Source organism: Heteronotia binoei, chromosome 15 (genome assembly GCF_032191835.1).
Source record: "Heteronotia binoei isolate CCM8104 ecotype False Entrance Well chromosome 15, APGP_CSIRO_Hbin_v1, whole genome shotgun sequence".
In the NCBI taxonomy this organism is placed as follows: Eukaryota; Metazoa; Chordata; class Lepidosauria; order Squamata; family Gekkonidae; genus Heteronotia; species Heteronotia binoei.
In genome coordinates this window covers 7520972-7546921 of record NC_083237.1, presented here as the reverse complement: position 1 = coordinate 7546921, position 25950 = coordinate 7520972, and the positions used below count along the sequence as shown (strand labels likewise).

The 25950-nt window shown below is 46.9% G+C and overlaps 1 protein-coding gene across 9 annotated transcripts; it reads right to left on the bottom strand.

Annotated features, from left to right (window-relative positions):
* Positions 1-1594: 1594 nt before the first annotated feature.
* On the bottom strand, positions 1595-21907 carry RBM23 (RNA binding motif protein 23). Of its 9 annotated transcripts, none has more exons than XM_060255372.1 (16): positions 21683-21907; positions 17360-17488; positions 17194-17274; positions 13045-13092; positions 12849-12925; positions 12698-12742; positions 11675-11854; positions 10103-10156; positions 9890-10007; positions 9420-9572; positions 7402-7539; positions 7234-7299; positions 6923-7133; positions 4458-4559; positions 3366-3450; positions 1595-2438 (listed from the first exon to the last, which is right to left on the bottom strand). In XM_060255372.1, the coding sequence occupies exons 2-16, from the start codon at positions 17393-17395 to the stop codon at positions 2435-2437; spliced, it is 1398 nt and encodes a 465-aa protein (XP_060111355.1). In that variant the 5' UTR covers positions 17396-17488; positions 21683-21907; the 3' UTR covers positions 1595-2434. The 9 variants fall into 9 exon arrangements, with proteins under 9 accessions (XP_060111355.1, XP_060111360.1, XP_060111363.1 ...); XM_060255377.1 differs by having other exon boundaries at positions 4458-4556; XM_060255380.1 differs by having other exon boundaries at positions 11675-11848.
* Positions 21908-25950: the final 4043 nt, after the last annotated feature.

Here is a 25950-nt window from a genome sequence, read left to right as displayed (position 1 = left end):
GAGAAGGCCTGCGGCAGAAAGCGCGGAGGTGGTGAACAGAACAGCGGGGGGAGGCGAGCAGGAAGAGCGCTCCAGTCTGCAGAGAGAAGATTTGTCATGAGCTCAGCCTCCCCCCCTCCGACACTTTGCCGCCGTCGCCAGAAGGAAATCGGAGCTTTGCCCCCCCCCCCCCAATTCCAACTCCAGCCGCACCCCGTGACTTTTTGCACCACGAAGTTCCAGCAGCGGCTCATAAAATTTGGATTTGTGTACGAAAGGACCTGAACGGTTTCTCCGAAATATAAGCCTGCGACGCCAGAGGCAATTTTAAGAGCATCAGTATGTGTGTGCATACATGCATTCACCTGAAAGGGGGGAGGGTTTGCATAGGCTGGCAGGCAGCACACTCCCAGGTCCCCACCCCTGGCTGTCCCCTCCCTCCATAAATACATGGGGGATGGGGAGAAGAGGCAAACATCTAAGAGATGCAGAGCACCCGGAGACAAGGAGCCCATTTTCCCTCTGCCAGCATCCTCATGGCTGGACGTAACAAAATTCCAGAGGCCAGTCTGCTGCTTGCCCTCCCATCCCCAGGGGGAGGGGAGGCTGGAGGAAGCCAAGTGGGTGGGATAGGCCAAATGCCTTCTGGCTTTTTCCCACCAAGCAGGCTGACCAGGCTCAAGAGGCTCCTTTGAGGCTCTAGAAGAGTCAGGGAAGACGGCAGGCCTCCCAAGGATCAGCGGGTTGGATTTGGCCTAGGGAGAGCACGCAGTCTCACCACAGGTTTGCAGGGTTTCTGCCACAGCCTCCCTCAAAAGGCAAGGAACACCCACCCGAATACAAAACAAGAAAGGAAGTGGAAAATCAAAGGCTCCTGTGAGCCTCGTGCCCATCAGGAGAAGCGGCTGCCCTCATAATTCAGTGGTGTGGGAGAGGAACCCTTCTCCCAGGTCGGATCTCTGCGCTGATCCAGCGATTCTTGAGGGGAACCTCAACAGAAAATGCAAAGCGACACTCTGCAGCGTCTCTTTGAGTTCCTGTTCTAGGGCTCACTTTCTACCGAGGCTAACCGCTGAACAGTGAATTCTGCCCAAGTGAAAGGAGTGGGGGGCAGTTCTTGTCAAGTGCTAAAAGTAATCTGTCTGAAGTGTAAGGGTAAAGCTGCCTTCATATGCAGTGTAGAAAATAAAGAAGTCTCGGGGGTCAGCCATTTTGGAAACACTTAATCTGGACTGGGACTCTTTCCTCCTGTTTCGGCGGAAACCTCAAATGGAAGACCACCCCTCCACAGACTTCTTCTCAGTTGTACCCCGCAAGCCATACACCCATTTTGGCTCCACCTTTCATTCTGCTGAGAAGCACCGCCTCCCCAGGACCCACGCTCCCTCTAAGCTGCGGAGTCTTGTGAGCAAAAATTCTGCTTTGTGAGCGACTGCATAAATTCGTTTGCTCTGGGGCCATTTTCCCTGAGCCAAGACAAAAATGTGTGAGCCGGAGGCTAAAAAACTGTGAGCGAGCCCACGCTAACTCAGCTTAGAGGGAACGCTGCCTGGGACACTGCTCCACCACAACCCTTCAGTCGCACAGCAGCTGAAAAAAAAGATACGTGCGTGGCTACTTTTGGTGACTTTTATTATTCATTTATAAGCAAAAAAAAAGTAGACAGATAAAAAGAAAGAAAACCAAAATACACTTTTTAAAGGTTGGGGGGGGTCTGGGGGGAAAGGTGCGGCAGGAAGAAATGGGAACACCAAGAAGAGGGTACAGACCCAAGAAAAAGAGGGAGGGGCAAGGAAAGGAAGGAATGAGAACATCCCCAGACTGTATGTGCCCAGTACAGATTGACAGGGGATAACAAAACACAGCCTGCAAAGGGAGCGGTTATCTCCTCTGGAACCCGTCTTCCACCCAAATGCTGGCTCTTGCCCCTTCCCGTTCCTGCCCCTCTTATATACACCCCCCTCCCGCCTTGCAAACGAGACAGTTCCAAAAGGCATCTGGGCAAACACCCACAACACACCTTCAGAGAGTGGGGAGAGAGGGAAAGGGGAGGGGGAATGAAGAGAAATGGCAAATTATATCCCAACACCACAGCCCTATCGGGCTCTGCCAGGAGGCAAAAATAAAGAGATGCTGCAAATCCCTCTGGTTTGGGGAGAAATAAATCCCCCGCCCCTCTGAGGGTTCCAGGTTGGGGGGGGGATAAGACCCCCTTCCAATTACGGTTCCGGAGCTGGGGACAGAACACCAACCTCCCCAGCGGCTGATGGGTGGGAAATTGGGAGTAAAATCAGTTCACATGAGAAAGGGCCCCCCAGGAGGTTTTTCCTTCAGAGTCCGTTTCCCCTGCCTTGTATCCAATGCGGGTGGTTAAGGTGGGGGTGGGGTTGGAGACGGTCATTCCCTTCCAGGCTCCGTGGGAGAGGGAGGGAGGGCGAGGGGAAACTGGGTTGCATTACCTGGAAAATGAAGAAACAGGAAAAGGAGGGTTAGAAGGGAGGGATTGCTCTCTGTTCCGCAACCATCCAGCAACGCCGTCTCCGAATCTATGCAAACCCGACAGAAATCGGACCTTAAAAATTAAACTCGCTCTAAAAAGTTCCCAGCCCAAGGGACTGTACAGAAAACGTTCGTGCCTTTCTGCCGTCTATGTTCCTAACGCTGACAAAGTCTATAGAATTGGACCACAAAGAAAACATTTTATGTTACAAGTACAAAGCTTAAAGGGGGGGGGGGGGAGAACACCAGCACAGCACTGAAGGCTCAGTAGCCACAAGCTTCTGATAGCTTCTAAGAACAAGCGGGGCCATCAGACCTTTGGCAGTTGGAGAACAGCAGAGGGGAGGGAGCTGAAACTTCACCAACTTTAAAAACAGTTTAACTAAGTCTTGCCTGGGAATTAAGATCACCAGGAGAGGCCCTCTTGATTGTCTCATCAATCTAAAAAAGATCGTTCGGTGGGCACACATGACAGGGCCTTTTCCGTAGCAGCCCCATGATCCTAGAACAACCTCCCCAGGGAGGTGCGCCTGGCCCCCTCACTTTCAATTTTTAGGAAGTCGCTGAAGACAGCTTTTATTAAGGACTGCATTTGATTTAACTTCACTAGCTATCCTAAATTGTTATTTTAAGTTTTGGCTCTTATATATTCTAATTTGACATATTTATCTGTATCGTAAGGACCCTGAGCTCCAAGAGGAAGAAAGGTGGCTAACGTTTTAAATACATAAAATCAAACAGGTGACCCTTCACTGAGGTATGAAATGTGCCATCTTCCATCCTCAACAAACATGCCATGTCATGCTCCCAGCCCTGCCCCCACCCCCCACCTCCACTTCCATGGCCTGCAAAACATCCCACCCGGTGTCAGCGTTTCAGTCACTCACATTGTCTGGGGAGTGAAGAGGCCTGAAAGCTGGAAGCACTGTGAGGCCAATGTCTGTGAAGCCAGGTTCAGTGCTGGACTCAGAGCTGCGGAAGAAAGAGGTGAGAGAAAAGAGTGTGACTGAAAAACTCAGGGGCAAACAGTGAGCCTGCCACCTTGAGAGCGTGATGGAATCTTCTTGACCTATTAGGATGGATGAATGATTAATGAGAGGAGCTAAAAGGAACTCCACCAACTGCTTAAGTAGATGGATAAACACTCTGCATGCTGAAAATCCAGGTTCAGCTCCCAGCATTTCCCATATAAGAAAGGAAGTTTTCGTATGTATGCAAAATTAGTCCTCTTTCTATTATCTGACCACTGTTCCCATATTATAAGCCTATTTGAAAGTTCTTTTTTGACTGCCGTAACAATTAGGGAGCAAAAAAATTAGCTCTCCTTCTTGATTTTTGACTGGTTTTTGTAACGGAAAGACTTTGTAAATTTGCCATGCTGTACTTTTTATTTCCATGCCAATAAAGATATTTGGATTGGATGTATGCATATTTCATCAGACAATGGAATGGGGTGTTTCAATTTGTTACATTTCACTATTTTGCCACTGGATTCTAAATTTGTACCACTTTGCATTCTCAACCACTGCCCACCAGCTCTGCTCCCTGTACCCCATTCCACTGTCTGATAATGTATGCATGCATACGAAAGCTTATATTCTGAATAAAACTTTGTTGGTCTTAAAGGTGCTACTGGACTCCGACTTTCTTCTACGGCTTCAGACAACACGGCTGCTCACCTGGATCGATACAAGAAGGGAGTCATCTGACAGGGAAGATGCCTGGGAGAATCACTGCCATCATCCAAACAAAAGAGGTCTGAGCAAGACGGGCCAATGGCCTGCCTTGGGAGTATGGCAGATTCATGAGGAGTAGACGATTCCTTCAACCTGCTCCCCAAGACGCCCTCGATTCTCGCCACATTTCTTACCCTCACAAATTAAGGTTTTTTACGCAAGAGTCCTATGAAGCATTTATCCCACTTTGGGGAAGCCTCCCGCCAAGCCAGACCTCTGCCCCCACCCAATGTCCCCTCTTACCTGTCAGGGCAGCTGGGTTGAGGGCTCCCAGGGGTATCGCTCCATTGAGCTGCAGGGCTGCCTGAGCCGCGGCCGTAGTTGTCAGAGGGATCCCAGAACCTGCTGAAGGGCAGGGAGGGGGAGAAAAGGACTAGAGTGAGCACGTTCAGAAAATACCAGTTCCCTTCCATCAAGCCACGATTGACCTGTGAAGTCACTACCACAGGACATATGGCCAGACCACCACAAGTATACCTTCGTGACATCCGAGAATTCCTTTAGCTACTACCCAGGCGCACTGAGAAGCGAGCGGCTAACTAAGGAATGCTTCCACATGGAGGTTCACCTCCAGCGGTGTGTCTAAACTGGAGCGGAAGAATCCACAAGATACCGGCCCCATTCCGCATCTTCCCTCTTTTCTGCTGAAATCTTTCCCAAACCTGGTTTGTGTACTAGCTTTTGGAAGAGATCGCAGTCAAAGTGCCTTTGCCTGGTGCATAGAGGAAGCCGCGCATTTTGCCACCAGGGACAGATTTCCTTAGCTCACCTGCAACGGCCGTTTGCTCCTGGCTCCACTAGCTTTTTAAGAAGACTTCATGCTGTTTAAGTTGGTCCTAATACAAGATTGCTGCCATGGACAGATTGCCCTAAAGGGACCAACCTGAACGCCTGTCATTTGTTGTGAATACTGAGAATATCGCTTTAAACGTTAAAATGCGGTTTCTCTGCAGAGCTAAGATAATTGCATTATTAACCTAATTCTCCCTGGTACATACTGCCCCTGTAAGCAACTGCTCAGACAGTTTCTTGCTCCGTCTTGCTGGCCTGCAAAGAGAATCACTACCTGTGCTCTTCTCCACGGCAGCCCTTCCATCTCCCCGGGGTATTAAAAAAAAAAACCACCTACTCAGCTCAGCGTTCAATTGCAGTGTGAGGCAGAATGGCTTCATGGGGCCTCTTCATCAGCTTAGTGATTAGGGCTGGCAGCTGGATTGATGACAGTGGGCTTTGGTGCAGATTTCACGAGATGCAATTAAAATTATCACTGGAAGCTGCCTTCAGTCAGCATAGCAGAAAGGCAGGTTAAAAAAAGGCAAAGGAGCCAAGGAATGCAGCTGTGTTCCCAAGGCATCACGACCCTCCTTTGATAACTCGGCGCAAGCTTTGCTTCTCTCACCCCCACCCCATCTCTCCATTCAGATTTCTTTCCTGGTGCGCATTAAATCTGCAGAGTGGATTACTGTCCTGACCTAATTTATCCCTTCAACTCTGTAAGGCTACCCGGGCTGACTGGGCAGCTCACCAGAGGCCAAAGCGCAGAAATGGAGAGAACATTAATGGCTTCAGTACAGAAGAGAGCCAGTTTGGTGTGGTGGTTAAGTGTGCAGGCTCTTATCTGGGAGAAACGGGCTTGATGCCCTACTCCTCCACTTGCAGCTGCTGGAATGGCCTTGGGTCAGCTGTAGCTCTTGCAGAGTTGTCCTTGAAAGGGCAGGTGCTGTGAGTGCTCTCTCAGCCCCACTCACCTCACAGGCAGTGTTCCCTCTGAGTTAGTGTGAGCTAGCTCCGAGATTTTTAGCCTCCAGCTCAGTCATTTTTGTCTCAGCTCAGGAAGTATGACCCCAGAGCACACTAATTTATGCAGTAGCTCACAACTTTAATGCCAGTAGCTCACAAAGTAGAATTTTTGCTCACAAGACTCTGCAGGTTAGAGGGAACATTGCTCACAGGGTGTCTGTTGTGGGGGATGAAGGAGATTGTAAGCTGCTCTGAGACTCTGATTCAGAGAGAAGGGCAGGGTATAAATCTATGTTCTTCTTCTTCTCTTGTGGCAGAAAGATATGCCCACAGAAGGTATAAAGAAGGACCGACTCCAGAAGCTAGTAGTGTACTGAAGCTGTGTGTGTTCCAGTGGTTAAAGTAAAAGCAACAATTTATTCCCCTAGTTTTTAATAGGATAAATACAAGAGAAGGGGGCCCTGTTAGCCTGTTGAAGGAGAGACTTAAAATCCTGAATTAAGGATTGCTCACTTCTTTCAATAATACTCTTTTGTGTTATCTCTCTCTTTAACCCCTCTTCAACTTAAAAAATTTCTAGAGCCCTAAATGGCCGGAGTCTCAAGTAGCTGACAGAATATCATTTAATGTACGATTCCCTAAGAACCAAGATCTAGCAATATCAACTCTGTTGCTAGGAGTTGCAAATGTTTACGTGTGGCTCTTATTCTACAGAAGACCCTTTCAAAGGAAACCCTCCAGATCTGCAACTCTGGTTATTGTGTGAACTTAAAAAAATATGTCTGATACCTGACTGTGGATTTTATGTCCTTGCCAGCTGGTTTTAATGCCGCGTCCCCGTTTCTAATCCTATTGTACGCTGCTACGATGATGGCAGAATTAAAATATTCTAGGAATGGAAATGACTCCACTTCTATTGGGAGCCACCCTAGCTCATGCCATTCAAACGCTTTCCATTCGCCTCCTACCTTCTGCCAGCTTGGCCATCAGCTGCAACTGGGAGCCAGTGGTGCTGAGATTAAGGGCCGCTCGGTCAGGCTCATCTGCCCCGTCGGGGAAGGTGATATCGGTGGTCCCGTCCAGCCGTTCGGTTACTTGTCCCACCCGCATGGGTCGACCGGCCAGCTCAAAACCGTTTAGCTGCTCCAGAGCACGGCGGGCGCACTCGGCCTCTGCAAACTAGAGAGGGGGAGGGGCAGGGGGCGGAGATGTGCTCAGTGCCATCTTTATGGAGAAGCACCTCTACCGCACCCACGAAGAGGAAGAAAATTTTACTTACTGTGATAAAGCCGTAGCCCTTGGATTGTCCAGTATCCTGGTCCCGCATCAGCACGATGCTATCGATCTGAACGTGAGGAAACAAGGCAGAACACATGTAGATTAGAAGGCAGGAATGCCCCCCCCCAAGCTTCATGCCCCACCCCCTCCGTTTCTAACGACAACCAACCTTGCCGAAGGGCTCAAAGATCCCGCGCAGCATCTCTTTGGTGATGTTGCAGTGAAGGGAGCCAACGTACAGCCTCATGGGTCCACCGCTGCCTTTCTGAAGGTTGTTAGCCATGGCTGCCAGCCGGTTCTTCTCCGCCTAAGACCACAGACCCAAGGGGATGAAGAAACGGCCCAAAGCAAGCGGCGCATTTCTTTATTTTTCAAAAACCGCCCTTCCAAACTGTTGCCTCACGTGGGAGCACATGAAACTGCCTTCTACTGACTCGGGCCCTTGATCCATCAAGGTCAGTATTGTCTACTCTGCCTGGCAAGAGCTCTCCCTGGTCCAAGGCTGGGGTCTTTCACGCCAGCGGCAACCTGAAGCTTTTCACTGGAGAATGTCAAGGACTAAACCTGGGACCTTCAGCATGCAAAACAGAGGCTCTTCCACTGTGCCACAGTCCTTTCCCCAAAGGGCCCCCCCTCAAGAACAACGATCCATGTATGTTTAAAGAGTTATTGCCGAAATCTGGGTAAGCCCTTTTTTTCTTATTTAAACAATTTTTTATTGATAACATATGGTAACAATTTCCATTAAAAACTTCTTTTCATCTATCCCATATGCTTCTTTCTAATCACCCCTCCCCGTTACTTGACCCCCGCCAGTGTTATTTACTCAAAATACTAACATTAAAAGGTACCCTTAATTCCTAAGAACTAAAATTAATATTCTTCTTTCTTCTAAAATTTAATCATTATTAAAAATGGTCCAATGTCCTTTTACTTTCCACTTGTCTTCTACATAACTTCTAAATTTTTTCCCACTCCTTTTTAAAATCTTCTAAATCATAGTCTCTTAAAGTTCTTGTTAATTTGTCCATCTCACTCCATAACTTTTACAATCCAATCCCATTTTTCTGGTATTTTTTCTTGCTTCCATAACTGCGCATATAGTGTCCTAGCAGCTGAAAGCAAGCACCAAGCCCATTTTTAAGGAGCAGAAATGACCTGTTTGGTGGGAGCAATGTTCCCTCTAAGCCGCAGAGTCTTGTGAGCAAAAATTCTACTTTGTGAGTTACTGGCATTGAAGTTGTGAGCTATGAATAAATTAGTGTGCTCTGGGGTCATCCTTCCTGAGCTAAGACAAAAATCTGTGAGCTGGAGGCTAAAAATCGGTGACGTAGCTCACGCTAACTCAGCTTAGAGGGAATACTGGGTGGGAGGTTTCTGGCTGGCTGCTGGAGGTCCTACCATCTGACAAAGCCAGTCACCAGCTCAGCTGTACAACAGCTGGCCTTATCAGCAGTGGGAGTTGCATCATTAATTAAGTCTTAATGGCATAAGAGTTTCCCTCTTTCAAGTAGGAAAACTACTCTTCTTCCCTGTCAAGGCTCTCTTCTTTGGGCAGGGGAAAGATATGAACACAAAAGGGGCTTATGGCTGACTTCAAGAAACTACGGCCCTTAAGAACATAAGAGAAGCCATGTTCGATCAGGCCAATGGCCCATCCAGTCCAACACTCTGTGTCACACAGTGGCCAAAATACACACACTGTGGCTAATAGCCACTGATGGACCTCTGCTCCATATTTTCATCCAATCCCCTCTTGAAGCTGGCTATGCTTGTAGCCGCCACCACCTCCTGTGGCAGTGAATTCCACGTGTTAATCACCCTTTGGGCGAAGAAGTACTTCCTTTTATCCGTTTTAACCTGCCTGCTCAGCAATTTCATTGAATGCCCACGAGTTCTTGTATTGTGAGAAAGGGAGAAAAGTACTTCTTTCTCTATTTTCTCCATCCCATACATAATCTTGTAATCTTTGCCGAGCCCAGCCTCCAGTTCTTCCAATAAAACTTTGACTCCGCAGCATCCTAGACTTACCCCCAACTCCATTCCGTTCCTAATGATATTCACTAAATCTGACCCAATGACATGGCTGCATCAATCCACAGGCCTACCCGTGACAAAACTGTCATCAGTATGTCCACTCCTTGCTCTTATTCCCAAATTTCCCAAATTCTGCATTGTATTTCGCACCTGGGAAGCCTGGACAATGATGGGGACGCCCAGGAGACGCTGCCCTGTTAACCCAATAGCCAGTGGCACAGACTGGATGTCGCAGAACTCCACATACGCAATGCCCTTTGAGCGGCGGGAGTTCCGGTCAGAGATGATCCGTACGTCACGTACCTGCCCCAGAGGAAGAGACGGCAAGTGAAAGAGAGAAAAAGAAAGCTGTAGAAACTTCTGCAGTCATTCAAAATTTATTTAGAGCTAGAGAGCTGACACTATAGGAAAAAAGAAAAGTGATACTGTGACTATCAGGGCTGTTGTTGTTTTTTTTAAGAAAAAGCCCAGTGGGAACTAATTTGCATATCAGGCCACACCCCTTGATGCCGAGCCAGCTGCAACTGCATTCCTGCTTTTTTTTTTTTTTTTTAAAAACCCTGCTGAAAGTGCTGAATCTACATTAGAAGGAGATGAGACAGGGGAAAAGAGAGGAGTACCTTGCCCACAGCAGAGAAAAAGTCCTCAAGGTCACGGGGGCGGATGCGGGCAGCCAGCTGCATGCAGAAGACGGTACGGGCATCACGCTCCTCTGGGCTGAGGCTGCCCAAAGGCTCCCTGTGTGGACAGGAGAGGTGAGCTCAAAACTGGGAGAAGTTCAAAACATCCCCCTTGGACAAAGAACCAGCATCAAAATCAAGGCAGGCACTCACCGGAGGGGACTCTTCTCTCTGTACAAGGGACTCTTGCTATGTCCAAACCGCCGCCTACAGAGGAAGAAACAGGATGCAATTTAAGATTGCTATGCTGCGGCAGACTTAGGAGAGCATATACATTTTGACAACCCAAGAATAGATCCTTTCATCCAAATCCACTCAAGTTGGATAAATCCAGAAACTCCCCCCTCCCCACAATTCCAGGACGTTCCAGCTAAGTATCAATCAATGTTTATGACAATCGAAGAGCAGAAGCCAGAATCTTCTAGCTAAGTAGAAGAGTGCTGTCTCCTTTACAACCTATTGCTAGAGTGCCACACAGCTCCACAGTTATCCACCAATACTGGTGGCTGCCTCTTCATATCTTTTATCTGTGGCTCCTAGGAGTGGATGAATGGAAAGCTGGAAAAACTACTGGCATACTTCTCTATTCCTTCTGAGCATTGCTCCCTCTAAGCCAGGCGTCCCCAACCCCAGGGGCCGTGGACCGGCACTGGTCCGTGGCCTGTTAGCAACTGGGCCATGAGTTGTATAATTATTTCATTATATATTACAATGTTGTAGTAGTACTAATAATAATACATTGGATTTATATCCTGCCCTCCACTCCGAATCTCAGAGTGACAACCTCCTTTATCTTCCTCCCCTATGAGGTGGGTGGGGCTGAGAGAGCTCTCCCCAGAAGCTTCCCTTTCAAGGACAGCTCTGCCAGAGCTCTGGCTGACCCAAGGCCATTCCAGCAGCTGCAAGTGGAGGAGTGGGGAATCAAATCCGGTTCTCCCAGATAAGAGGGCTATGGCTAACCCAAGGCCATTCCAGCAGCTGCAGGTGGAGGAGTGGAGAATCAAACCTGTTCTCCCAGATAAGAGTCTGTGCACTTAACCACTTAGCAAGAGCTCTGGCTAATCCAAGGCCATTCCAGCAGCTGCAGGTGGAGCAGTGGAGAATCAAACCTGGTTCTCCCAGGTAAGAGTCCATGCACTTAACCACCACACCAAAATAAAGTGCACAAATGTATCATCCCAAAACCATTGTGCCCCACCCCTGCCCCACGGTCCGTGTAAAAATTGCCTTCCACAAAACCAGTCCCTGGTGCCAAAAAGGTTGGGGGCCACTGCGTCTAAGCTGTCACAGTGTGAGCCAGCTCACAGTTTCTTAGCCTCCAGCTCACACACTTTTGTCTTGGCTCAGAAAAATGGCATTGCATTTATGCTGTAGAGTTCGCTACCTTAACGCCAGCAGCTCACAAAGCGGAATTTTTGCTCACAGGACTTCACAGCTTAGAGGGAATATTGCTTTTGAGCGATTCAAGAGGAAGACTCGAGCAACTGGGAGGTTGAATAAAAAGATGCGTGTCGGGCAAAACTTGTGGGGATTCCCAAGCATGGATTGTGAATGGGACTGGGGGGGCAGGGGACAGGAGATTGAGCGGCTTGGCCTGCCACCTTAACACTAGTGTGATTGAGCCTCCCTGGTCAATGTAGCTGCTCGCCCGCTAAACGCAAAGAGTGGCTTATCTGACCTCATCTGCCATACATATATGGTCATCCGCTCTTCTGCTTTCCTTACCCAGGAGGTGGGGGGCTACGATAGCGCACTCTCTCATCCCTCCGGCGCTCCCTGCTGCGGGACCGGCTGCCTCGCCTACGATCCCGGCTTCGGCTTCGATGACGGCTTCTGCTCCGGTGTCGGCTGCGGCGGTCCCGACTACGGCTGCGCCTGCGATGGCGGTCTCGGTCCCGACTGCGGCTGGAAGGGGGAACAGATATGAGACTGCAGCAGAAAGGCTGCTGCTTTGGCCACTCCTCCCAGTACAAATTGGCAGAATGCAAACTGTCCAGAAGCAGCAGGTCCACAGCAAGAGTGTGCACCTATGGGAGTAAGAGTAAGCCTTGCAGAGGGACAGGGAGTCACTCAGGAGCTTTCCTTCTGCGACAGCTACAGTGACAAGCTCTATACAATTCGGGACTGGGTTACCTAAAGGACTATCTTCTCCTATACACTCCTACCCAGGAATTCAGATCACAGGAAGAGGCCTTCCTGATTGTCCCACCAATCATAGAAACTCCATCTAGCGAGCACACAAGACGGGGCCTTTTCGGTGGCAGCCCCAGGATTACAGAAGGCCCCCCCTCCCTTAAGGAGATTATCCACGGGATCCTAACTTTCCAACTTCAAGTTGGTTTTTTTTGGGGGGGGGGACAGCATTTGACTGGTTTAATTTAAATTTATTGGTAGAGCGAATTGAAATCTGAAACTGCGGTTTCTTGTTTCATCCACATTACAAGCTGCCTTGAGTTCCACAAGGCACAGAGGCAGATAAAACACATTTTAAATGAACAAATAAAAGTAACTGGAAGCCCACTGATGGTCTCTCTAGACATCCCACCTCTCTTTATTCAACCATCTCCCAACAATGATGTTCCGCTTGCGTGCACTGAGAGCATGCCGACCAAGTGCACTGAAAGCGTGCCGTCCCCCACAATGTACCTCATCGCTGTACTGCCTGAACAGAGCCACCTATGGCATTTCCCACACGCAGTATTGTGTTCCACAGGAATGGGCCCATGACAACCTGCAGCCCATCCCTACCTGTGTCTGTGGTCGCGGCTCCTGCTCCGGCTCCTCTTCTTTTTGCTGCAAAAAAAAAACAAAAACCCAAGAGATCCATGCTTACTTCCTCCAGACTCCGCCACTATCAGACAAGGAGAAAAACATCACCCGAATAGGCCCTTGGCCTCACCTGCTGCTTTCTCCGCTAGTGCTGGAGGAGGTGCTGTCTTTCTTGACTTCTTTTCCTTCTTTTTCCTCCTGCGGGGGCTGAAGAAATGGGCAGAGCACAAGGGTTAGTGTATGGCCCCCCACCCGCTGCCCTTCTCTTCTGCAGCCCAGCCCGCCCCTCCTCCCTCCGGCAGCTCCCAATCGCTTTCATGCGTTACCTGCGCTGTAGGGGGATCGGCTGGAGGCTTTGATGGTCCAGGCTGGGCCTACAGCAAACACAGGAGGGATGGGCCCCAGGAGGAGAGGATCATTCAGACACATAGGTGGAAGGGGCACACATGCCACAGAAATGGAACTGCCCACCCCACAGAAATGAAAGAAACCACCGTCCCATGAAGTTGCAGATTACTGAGTACAGACTGGCTTGTGTGCGGGAGAGCTTGGGAGATGGAGCTATTAGCAATCAAGTGGGTAAACTGTTTGAAGGAAGAACAAAACAGAAGTCAATGGCACCTTTAAGACCAACTTAAGTTTTATTCAGAACGTAAGCTTTTGTGTGCAGGCACACTTCTTCAGATGAGGAATGAGGTACAGTAAGCGGAGCCACATATAGCTGGTGGGGTCTGGAATGCCAAGTGGTAAAAAGTTAAAAACCAATAGCAGAGTAGTAAAATTAACGAATTCAGAAAAACTTTGATCTGGGTTGAATTAGCATGGGAAACCATAAAACAGTAACATGTCAGAATGTGAGAATGCCTGTTAATTATTCTATAGCTAATAAACCTGGGTCAAAAGAAGGCATTTCTTTCCCAGAAGTTCTTCCTGTCCAACTGATTTACCTTTTAACATGTAACATAAATATATACATCGTTCTAGTTTGCCATTAGGGAAAAATACGTTAAAATATAGTGGAAGATGGGTTTAATATATGTAATGAGATAAACAGTCAATATCCCTAGCTTGAGTATGTCAATAGGAAAAATGAAAGGTCCCCTGTGCAAGCACCAGTCGTTTCTGACTCTGGGGTGATGTTGCTTTCACAACGTTTTCACGGCAGACTTTTTACGGGGTGGTTTGCCATTGGCTTCCCCAGTCTTTTACACTTTCCCCCTGGCAAGCTGGGTACTCATTTTACCAACCTTGGAAGGATGGAAGGCTGAGTCAACCTTGGGCTGGCTACCTGAATCCAGCTTCCGCCGGAATCGAACTCAGGTCGTGAGCAGAGAGTTCAGATCACAGTGCTGCAGCACTGCTGCTTTACCACTCTGCGCCACAGGGCCACTTGAGTATGTCAATACAAAAGCATTATTCTGATACACTATCCTAAAAGCGAAATACATTGGAATACTGTCAATATATCGCCCTACTTGGCGGAGGATAAATGGACACAAATCTGACATCAGGAATTACAGAACTGAGAAACCTGTGGGGGAACACTTTAACCTTCCAAAGCATTCAATGGGTGACCTCAAAGTAGCTGTTTTACTGCAAAGGAACTTCAAGAACAGAATGGAGAGGGGAATTGCTGAATTACAAACTATTATGAAACTTGGAACAAACACCTCCCCAGGACTGAACAGGGATATTGGTTTTTTATCTCATTACAGATGATAAACCCACTTTCACCAAGTAGGGCGATATATTCTCTTTTAGGATAGTGTATCAGAACAATGCTTTTGTACTGACATACTCAAACTAGGGATATTGGCTGTTTATCTCATGACATATATTAAACCCATCTTCCACTATATTTTAACATATTTTTTCCTAATGGCAAACTAGAATGATGTATATATTTATGCTACATGTTAAAAGGTAAATTAGTTGGACAGGGAAAAACTTCTGGGAAAGAAATGCCTTCTTTTTGACCCAGGTTTATTAGCAATAGAATAATTAACAGGCATTTTCACATTCTGACATGTTACTGTTTTATGGTTTCCCACGCTAAATCAACCCAGATCAAAAGTTTTCTGAATTTGTTAATTTTACTAACTCTGCTATTGGTTTTTAACTTTGTACCACTTGGCATTCCAAACCCCACCGGCTATACGTGGTTCTGCTTACTGTACCCTCATTCCTCGTCTGAAGAAGTGTGCATGCACACGAAAGCTTATGTTCTGAATAAAACTAAGTTGGTCTTAAAGGTGCAACTTGGCTCCTATTTTGTTCTACTGCTTCAGACCAACACGGCTGCCTATTTGGATCTATCTGTACGAAGGAAGGTGAACCCTCATCCTCAACACTGCAACCACAAGCATATACCCTTTTGTTTTATCACTAGGAAATACACGTCCTTTTGTTTGACCTAGACTTACAGCAATGAACAGGCAACTTTTATTACCTTTTATTGCTATCTAGACCAAATGGTCTTCCAATTTATTACACTATTCACCACTTGATTCTAACTTTGTATCAGTTTACACTCTTAACCCACCAACTTCATGTATTTCAGCCCACTGTACCCTATTCCCTCGTCTGAAGACGTACACATGCATACGAAAGCTGACATTCTGAATAAAACTTTGTTGGTCTTAAAGGCGCACCTTGACTCCTACTTTGTTCTGCAAGCATCTCAGTCACCCAATTTCTTAACAAAATCCATTGTGTTCTTAAACTGCCTAATGTTAGATTCTGCTCAGAAGGGAATAAAGCAAGAGAAAGGGTCTGATAATTAAAACTGTCCCAGAAGATTGGGCACGTAAGTCTGGAAACCTGCTGCCTCCACATTGACCTATCCCCAGTCTAGCATTGGAAAGGCCATACCAGACCTCTCCTGTGGTTCCTCAGCAAGAGAGACTAATCCCTTTCCTTGTTAAATCCGAAAACCAGACAAAGGTTAGTTCAGACAATTGTGTGTGTGTGTGGCTCCTTGTGTTTCATGCATTCAAATCATACTATTTCCAAGCATCGCTTGCAAGGATGGTAAATGCTAAGTTTCAAAATAGCACAGCTTTTTGGATACATCCTATCTAAAATGGGGTGTTGGCCAGAGTTCTACCGAAAGAACTATTTCATTTAAGAAAACACATTGTGGAGTTGTCATACATGACTAGCATGAAGAAACTGAGAAAGTTCTAGAGTTTTAAAGAAAAGTAATCTAGCCTGTTTATGACAACTCCCAAACTGGACACAGGATATGTCTTCTCGGATCCTTGTAATTATGCAGAAAAGAAAAAAAATTACAGCCACGCTTTTAACCTGTCCAACACACCCATAACAGTTTACCCACGTAACCCAAAGCAGCTTTATCTGGCAATACCAAAGGGAACAAATACTGCAATCAGAACAATCCTGTAGTAGGTGACACTTTGTATACACACACACAAATCCCCAGTACAGAGATTTGCTTCCTGAATGCACCGCTCATGAGATCCTGGACCAAACATCCATAGATGCAGCCACAGCCAAAGTTGAGTGATCTACACAAGAAAAACTGAGCAAATCAGAAAGCTTCCTGTGATGTCAAAACTGTAGCAACATTGGTACCAAAGGATTTCCAATGTGATGCCTCCAAATAATAGTATACAAACAGCATCCTTCACAAATAAAGCCTTAAAAAATTGTAATGTGCTGCTTATGCAGATAACGTTGACATATACTTAGCTACAGAAACACACGAAAAATACACAAAACACTAGTAATACATATAACAAAATTATTATATTTTTAGCTGGATATTGATGCTTCTACCTATGTCATGTATTTTTAAATTCTTAGGTTGCTTATATGGGCATCTCTTGATAAAGATATTTATCGAAATGGGAAGTATGACAATCAAAATTCCATTGAGAACCTACTTTTATGCACAATTGGAGAATTTATATTCATACTACTCTTAAGTGTTGAATATTTTTTTACATTTGGAAGCCTGGAATTGTACTAGAACTTGATGGCTTGGGTTATGTAATTCTGACCATTGTATTTATTGGCAACAGTGTGTGTGTTACAACGTTTTGATTTTTCTGTCATATGTATTACTAGTGTTTTGTGTATTTTTCATGTGTTTGCGTAATGAAGTACAGTACATTGTTTTCACTGAACAAGGGAGATGTGGCGTTTTCTGACATAGCAGCAAAAAATATGGTTTTCCTTTTGCAGGTTTAGGAAAAGAGAAAACATCTATAAATGGGAAGAAATACTGAGACAGGATTGAGAACTATGTCAGGAGAATGGCAGTACCACCTAAACCGTGAAAGCATACAACAAACCTATTTTAATGGGACCCTTTATAGTAGGGACGGCCTTTATACTCTTCTGGGGGTTTTGTCTGTACTATGAGGACTAGAGACTCAATTCTCTCAGTAGCATGGCTACAAATTCTTTCCAGAGGTAGTGCATGATTCTGGTTTAAGGACCTGAATTCTCACCTCCTCTTTCTTGTACGGGGCCTCCAGCATGGCCTCTATCACAATGTCGAAGTCGTCTGCGGCCATGCCATCCTCTTGACTCTGCAAACGGGGGGAAGAGAAGGAGTTACGTACAGATCTCCCCACGCCCAAAGGAAAAGAGGACGGCGTGAGGGGAGACACTTACTGGGTCCTGGGATGGATTGGGGAACGCCGGATCCATGGCTGGCCCAAACAGGTGGGCTCCCCACCACCCCGAGATGCAGGAGCTGCTAGTGGAGAAGGATTTTTAGCAAGCAGAGAATTCAATCACAACCTGGAGAAAATGGAGACATGAGTGAAAACAGAGAAACAAGACTAAACAGGAGGGACAGGGCCCACGCATGTTGCTAGGATATATAACGTTCTAGAAGCTAAAACAGTTGTACGTTCTAGAACCTGCCAAACTGGAAACCAACTATAACCTAATCAATTATGTCTAGGCTTCTTGAACGTCAAAAGATTTAAGCACAAAATATCCTTCCACGCAAAGGGGATCTTACAGGTAACATGTTTTTCTCCACTGTTCCCATTCTAGAACAAACACCTCGTCCTTTACCCTGCAAACCTCTCTCCCCTTCTTGGAAATTGCATCTCAGACAGTTCAGAATGAATTCTCTCACTGGACTCACCAGTATTAAGGTTGCAATTTCTTCTGAAATGTAGCTGGAGAAAGAGAAAACTGCTGCGTTCAGTTTTTTAATCAAAAACCATTGTTCTGGGTGCAAAGTATGGGAAAGCTGCAAGATGCATACTGTCAATCATTTGCCACCAAGGCTCATTTTCAGTGTGTGGGAGGCCCCAATGCTATGAACATGTACTGGAACATGTTTTGGTTTCTGTGGAACTTCATTTGACATGTGAACACACAGAATCTACAGCTGCATCAGCGCAGCCCCATTGCTAAGTGGTCAAGTCTCTTTGGACTGGGGCACTTCAACATTATGTAGATGACCTGGGGCATCTCTAACTTCCCCCTCACTGAGGGATGGTGGCTCAGTGGTAGAGCATCTGCTTGGTAAGAAGGTCCCAGGTTCAATCCCTGGCATCTCCAAATAAAAAGGGTCCAGGCAAATAGGTATGAAAAACCTAAGCTTGAGACCCTGGAGAGCCGCTGCCAGTCTGAGTAGACGATACTGACTTTGATGGACCGAGGGTCTGATTCAGTATAAAGCAGCTTCATATGTTCCAGCTATAAAAGCCCCCTGGAAAGTTATGAGGAACAGCTGTTGAGGTCAGAAGCGCCATACCAGGGGTGTCAAACATGCAGCCCACGGGGCGAATCACGCCCCTGGAGGGCTCCTATCAGGCCCGCAAGCAACTCACTGTTGTCTGCTTCCTTCTCCCTCTCTTGCTTCCTTCTGCATCACAACTTGCTTTGCCAGGCTTGCTCAATTGCACAGGAGCTACAGAGCAAAGCTCCTCCCTTGGGGAGGAAGTGGGGGAAGCAGAGTTAGCTTTGCCAGCCTCTCTCAGTTGCACAGCAGAGCTACTGAGCCAAGCCTCTCTTCTTCTGTTGGCTGAGGCTCAACAAGCCAGTGAGGTGAATTAGGCTGAGTGTGCGTGTCTGAGTCCTTTATAAACTTTATATCTCCCTTACCTGGCATTATAGTTTATAACACATATGGCCCAGCCTGACAAGGTGAAGATTTGGCCCTCATAACAGATGGGCTTGACACCCCTGCTCCATACCTTTCTGTGCCTGTTATCTGTACCTCCGCAGCTGCCACTTTGGTGGCACTGCACTTTTAGTGGCTGCCCATGAGTGGAAAGTTCCTCAGAGCCCACCTGCTACAGGATCCTTACCCCACCCCCTTAAGTCTTACATCAACCTAGTGAATGCTGCCTGCCTACATTACCAGTCACAAAGCCACAGTAGAACCCTCTTATTTTAGGGTCACATGCTTCACATAATTTGCATATTTTACAAACCACAGGCAGCAAAGCAAACACACGAGACAATGTGCGATGCTCACTTTGGAATTCCTGAACGTACCTGCGGCAAAGAAACTTTTACATGGTCTTCCAAAAAACAAAACAAAACAACCTCTTAGGAGGAAAAAACCCCCACACATATTTAACAACAAATCAAGATTGTGGATTCATCCATGTTACAAAGCAGTTCCCCTGTGCTTCTCTTACAAAAATCTTCCCCCTGCTCCATACTCTCTGTCCTGCAGTTTCTAATGCAGTACGCCTCCACCTGAAGATCTCTGCCACTAGCATTTTCCTAGAGCAACAACTGAAAATCTATCAAAGTAGACACATCAGGCAGGAATTTCCCACCTTCTAATGATTCATTCAAGTGACAATATCCAGGAATGGATACCTCATGTACTGGAAAACCCAGGGCAACATTCTCAACAGGCTCTGAATTTTACTGAGCACGGAAAACTAAGAAAGTACAACAGCCAGAAGCTGGCAGCAGTCGCAGGAAGTGTTCTCAATGGCCAGGGATGACCTTACAAAGCTCTCCTCAACATCAACACACATCCAAATCCCCCCTGCCTTCACTTCTTGGGCTCCAGCATGCATTTCTGCACCCTAAATATTTTAAATAAGCTTTAAAAAGACTATGCAGGTTAAGTACATTTGACTATTTTTTGATAGAATTCCAGGATATGGGTTCCCTTGGAATGTGTGATCTTCTGGGGGAATATAGTAAACCTTACATCATGATGTCTAGGCCAACTTCTGGATTCAACGTTTTGGATTCAACGTTGTTTTTTTTTTTACATCATAAACCAATAATGCAGAGAGGCTGCCATTCTAGCCACCCAGACCACAAAGTTTCACAAGTTCTCTCAAGAAGGTTAAGATTTAGAGTTGTCTAATGCTCCGCTTCTGGATGCAGCAGAGACCATTATTCTTCTCTCAAGGTCTCTGCTTAAAAAGGGGATCTCTCAAAATCGAGAACAGAGAATCCAGCCCTGACCAAGAATCACCTCTGATCTCACGTGTTTCCACGCTCCCTAAAGCATGAGATGAAAAAAATCCTAGTAGAGAAAGGCTTTAGAATCCCAAACACAAGGGAGCCATTTCACTGGGCAGAAGTTTGTTTTCACCAATCCAGATAAGAGTTTCCTTGTCAAAAACAACCTAATATATAATATTTCTACCCTAGAGCCTGATCGCTGCCTGGAAAAACACCTGTTGTTCCAAACCACTGCCTGCTTCCCTCTAAAGCACTGGATATCCCATTACATTTAAGTCAAGTCTGATGCACCTTATTAGACCACCTCACAAAATTCCTGCAAACCTCTTAAGATTGACAAACGTGCATGTTCCCCATTTGACTTCGACCCAGCAATTTCTCCCTCCCCCGAGTTGTAGCATTACTTCTACATCATCCTTCAAGTTCAGGCATTTCCTTAACGTCACCCAGAATTGCTTGTACACTGTCATCCAAGTAAATAATTCTAAAGGAAGGCGAGTATATGTGAGGTCAAGCCGTTCTACCTACCAGTTGTTCCCTAAAACAACCCTACCAGGGAGCTCCACCCCTCCCCCACCTGCTTCCAACCGATCTCCTGAACTTTGTAATCCTGCACATCCACCACAGCCTGCTAAACACAAATCGCACCACCCACTTGCCTTGTCAACAAAAACCGACGAAGGGGGAGCTTGCAAGCTACCGTTCACTAGCTCTAAACACAGAACCGAACCACCGGCATGCATTGCGCACTCCGCAACACACAATGCAAAAGGGGGATTCTGTACTTAAGGCCTAGCAGCACCCGGACGCCTTCACAGTCAAACACCATCTTCCTCCTTCAGCACCCCCCCCCACCCCCGGGGCTTTGTTGAATCCAACTCGTTCTTAGGAAGGTATTTTCTCATTAAGCTCCTCCCGGCCTGTAAGAAAAGGAGAACAACGCACACAAGCCTTGCATTCAGCAGGAGCTGCGCTCCTGAACCTTTCTGGGGGTTCCCCCCTCTTCCTCTCCACTTGCCTAACTTCTCCATTGACTAGTAGGTGCAGCTACATAACAATCCCCGGATGAGCTCCACCACCTATTTTTCTGCAAAATGACCCCTGAACGCACATCTTGCCCGCCATGTTCAGCAGCACTCTTCAAGCCCCCGAGACACCATCTTGTTACCTGCCTTATATATTTATATATAAAGTGCCAAGCTTGCTTTTCTACCCCACCCACAAGACGGGAAAACCTACCTAAGCTCGACTTCTGCCCCCTCCGCAAAGACACAAAAGAAACAAAAAGGGGAGGGGGATGGGAGGAAGCAGCCATAGGCACTCAGCAGACGAGGCCCCTCCCCCTCCCCAAGCCCCGCCCATTGCCCGTCTGAAGCGGCGGCCGCTCTTCTTCAATGAGGCTCCCCTCCCCCCCTTTTAGAACCCCAGGGTCCCCTCCCGTTGACGTCACCGCCGCGGGCATGACGTCATCGCCATTCTCTGCCCGGCCGCGCCGGCCTTCCCCTCAGGCCTGCTTTTCGCGTTCGACTCACCCACCTCCCTCCCCCTTCGGCCGTTAAACTCCGGCAGGCGCTTTGTCCCGGGATGGGTAGCGAATCCTTTGCTCTTTTCTTCCGACGCGGCCGTAGCAGCGACGCTAAGATGGCGGCGGACACTTCTCCCTCCAGAACCTTCCCCCTCCCTTCTCCTTTGCCTCGCGAGGGCCTTAGCGCGCATGCGCGGCAAACGGCGGTGGTGAGGGGGAGATGGGACGCCACTGATTGGCTATGGAAGAAGGCGGAGAAAGAGGGAAGGAGGAGTCGTAAGAGCTGGGCGCTGATTCGCTAAACTCTGCACGGGAGGTGTAATTTTCCACTTGTAACGTCGATGATGATTGGATTAGTGGTTCGGCAAAGCGTAAGATAGTTGTTAGGGGGGGTTCTTTCTCTCCTCCCCCTCAAGTGGAAACCCAATGGGTGGAAGACGGGGGGTGGACGCTACTTAAAAGTCCTTGCTCCTGATTGGTCAGAACGCGGAAAAAAATTACAGGGATCATGTTTACTTACAGAGATTCTGACTGGCTAAGCGTCGCTAAAGGGCGGGGCCGAAGACCCGCAGCTTCCTTTTTACTTTTCAGAAGCAAAGGAGTGGGCGGGGAGTGGTGCGAGCACACTGTTCCGATTGGACGGCTGCGTGGCGTTCATCTCAAGCCCTGATTGGGTCCCTTTTGTTGTTGTTGTGGCCGTCGAGGAAGGCCTTTTCATAGTCTGAGGTCGAAGGTCAAACTCCTTTTCCACCCAGGCCTCTGCGCGGGGGGGGGGGGGAAGCATAAGTTGTGGGGTTGCCATGGCAACAGCAGCCAGGTTCTCACCTTGGTTGGGCGCTGGAGCTCCTCCCCGCACGAGACACAGCCCCCAATCCTCAACAGCAGCTCAGACTGCCCCTAATCTAAAATGGCTTCCACTTATGCCAGCTACTCCAGTCAGTAGGCAGCCCTGTTGGTCTGAAGCAAAAGAACAAAGCAGTAGACAAGTGCACCTTTAAGATCAACTAAGTTTTATTCAGAATGTCAGCTTTCGTATGCTCTTAAGCAAACTTCATCAGACAAAATGGGAATGGCAAGCAGCAATTCTTAATATATGTGGGAAGTTACTTGGTATGTAGAATCATAGGAATGTTTTTAGCAGATACATTCCCATGATTCTACATACGTACTCACTGCCCGCTTAAGAGCATACGAAAGCTTACATTCGTATGTGAACGCTCAGGTTCACAAAACCTGTTGGTAGTCCCCGGGCCAAAGGAGGCCCGTCTAAAATCCACCAGGGATCGGGCCTACTCAATAACGGCACCTTATTGGTGGAACCAGCTGCCGGAAGAGGTGCGGGCCCTGCGGGATCTAGGGCAATTCCGCAGGGCCTGTAAGACAGTCCTCTTCCGGCAGGCCTATGACATTAACTGACAATGTAAAATATCTTGGATGGAACAAAATGTATCTATAGGCCGCCGGTTTTATTCTATCTTGTTTTTATTAATTTATGGTTTAATTGTATTTTAAATGTTTTAAACTGAAGTTGTTTCAATTATTATGTTGTAAGCCGCCCTGAGACACTTAGGTGAGAAGGGCGGGGTATAAATCTTAATATAAATAAATAAATAAATTCTGAATAAAACTTAGTTGGTCTTAAAGGTGCACTTGTCTACTGCTTTACTCCAGTCAGTGCGGCTGATGTCTAACGCACTTCGGGACTGCACATAAATACCCTCAGAACAAAGCAAGAGTCAAGACCAACACTTTTTTTCAGAATGTAAGCTTTCGTGTGCTACAAGCACATTTCATCAGACAAAAGTATGGAATGGCAAGGAGTTCTAAATATAGAGAAAGCGAGCAGTGAGTTAGTATCCAGTTATGGAAATGTTTTTTAGCAGATTAAAAGAGACACAAGTTGGGGTCTAGTATTTGTTAGTACTTCAGCCAAAGGGCGATTAACATGTGGAATTCACTGCCACAGGAGGTGGTAGCAGCTACAAGCATAGCCAGCTTCAAGAGGGGTTAGATAACAATATGGAGCAGAGGACCATCAGTGGCTATTAGCCACAGTGTGTATGTATATGTGTGTGTGTGTGTGTGTGTATATATATATATAAATATAAATGTTGGCCACTGTGTGACACAGAGTGTTGGACTGGATGGGCCATTGGCCTGATCCAACATGGCTTCTCTTATGTTCTTATGTTAACTCTGCATACAAACTCACTGCCCACTTTCTCTATATTTAGGACTGCTTGCCATTCCATACTATTGTCTGATGAAGTGTGCTTCTAGCACATGAAAGCTGACATTCTGAATAAAACTTTATTGGTCTTAAAGGAGCAACTTGACTCTTGCTTTGTTCTGCTGCTTTGGACAAACAAGGTTGCCCACCTGGATCTACATAAATACCCTCAGTCAGGGCTATTTTGTAGCAGGAACTCCTTTGCCTATTAGGCCACACACTCCTGATGTAGTCAATCCTCCAAGAGCTTACAGGGCTCTTCTTACAGGCCCTACTGCAAGATCCAGGACTGGCTACATCAGAGGGGTGTGGCCTAATAGGCAAAGGAGTTCCTGATACAAAAAAAGCGCTGCCCTCAGTTAAACCAAAGTTGGTCTTTTCAGTCTGTGTTTGACACACCCTCACCTATTTACCTCCTAGAATCACAAAGTTGGAAGGGTTCTCCAGGGTCATCTAGTCCAACCCCCAGGACAATGCAGGTGCTTCATAGATAACCCCCCCCACACACACACACACATATATATCCCCAGTGACCCTTGCTCCATGGCCAGAAGATGGCCAAAACACTCCGGAATCCCTGGCCAAATCAGCCTGGAGAAAAATTGCTGCCTGACCCTGAAGTGGCAATCAGCATTTCCCTTGCCTGTAAGACACTTTCCCTAGCCTGTAAGAGGCAGTTTCACACATGCTAAATAATGCAGATTCAATCTACTTCAGCAGCCGTTTGCAAGTGGATTTTGCCATTTCACGCATTATAATCCAGCTGCAAAGTGCAGATTCAATCTACTTCAGCAGCCGTTTGCAAGTGGATTTTGCCATTTCACGCATTATAATCCAGCTGCAAAGTGCAATGAAAGTGGACTGAAAGTGTGTTATTCAGTGTGTGTGAAAACATCATAAAGCCATGAGAGCTAAGCACTGATGCAGCTCTTCCTGCCCTCCTTCCCATGATCTGCCTAAGTTCACAGAATGGGCATTCCTGTCACATTGCATTTTGTGCCTACTTCATTTATACCCCACGGTTCTCCCCAATGTAGTTTACATTAGTCTACCCTCTGCCCCATTTTATCCTCACAGCCCTCCCTGTGGTAGGTTAGGTTGAGAGAGTTAGTGCCCCAAAGTTACCCTGGGAAGGGGTGGGACTTCCAGATCCTAGTCTCACACTACGTTGCACCTCTTCTACACACTGGGACTTCCAGATACTAGTCTCACACTTAACTACTACACTATGTTGCACCTCTTCTACACATAACCATTGTATCCCAGCCTTGGTGTGTTTTTGTTTTTAAAAAACATGGTTGTGCTACAACTGTTGAACTGGTTTTCTCATGGCTATGTCATTTGAGCGAAGCTTTGGTCCCGCCAGCTGGTGAAACACCTGGAAAAAAATAGGAAGGGTAGTATCGCATGTTAAGAGTACAATGAGAAATCTGTTTGGGGGAATAGTTTGGAAAAGTTATAAGTGGCCCTGCTAAATGAAACAAAGATTTTTCTCTATTGACGATTCCACTAGATACCTCAGGGAAGTTTAAAAGTTTGACTTCAATGCGATACCCAATGTCACAGATCCACCCAGTAGATTTATGCTTTCTGAACCTGAGAGGTTCTGTTTAGCTGTCATGACTTAACTGCTGTTATGAAATATCACAGGTGCGCTTTAAAGGCTAACAATGGTTTCATTCTTACGTAAGCTTGCATGCATGCTAGGATCATTCTGTCCAATCATTTTTAATGGTCATCAGCACAGCGTTGTACCATTTTTTGCACAAGCACCCACAGCCAATTCCTTCTAGCCGAATAACGAATATAATTCAACGGCAACAATGAGACTCAAAAGTTCATTCCACACAGAGACTTAAGCAATTCTTAACTATCGATTCCCAAAAATGAAACATTTCCAACAAGGGATCCCGATGTGCAGGAGGTCGACTTGATTATTCCTGCTTCGATTTCTCTTCCAGCATAGGGTTCTCCGTAAACCAGGGGTCCTCAACCTTTTTAAATAGGGGGCCAGTTCACTGTCCCTCAGACTGTTGGAGGGCCGGACTG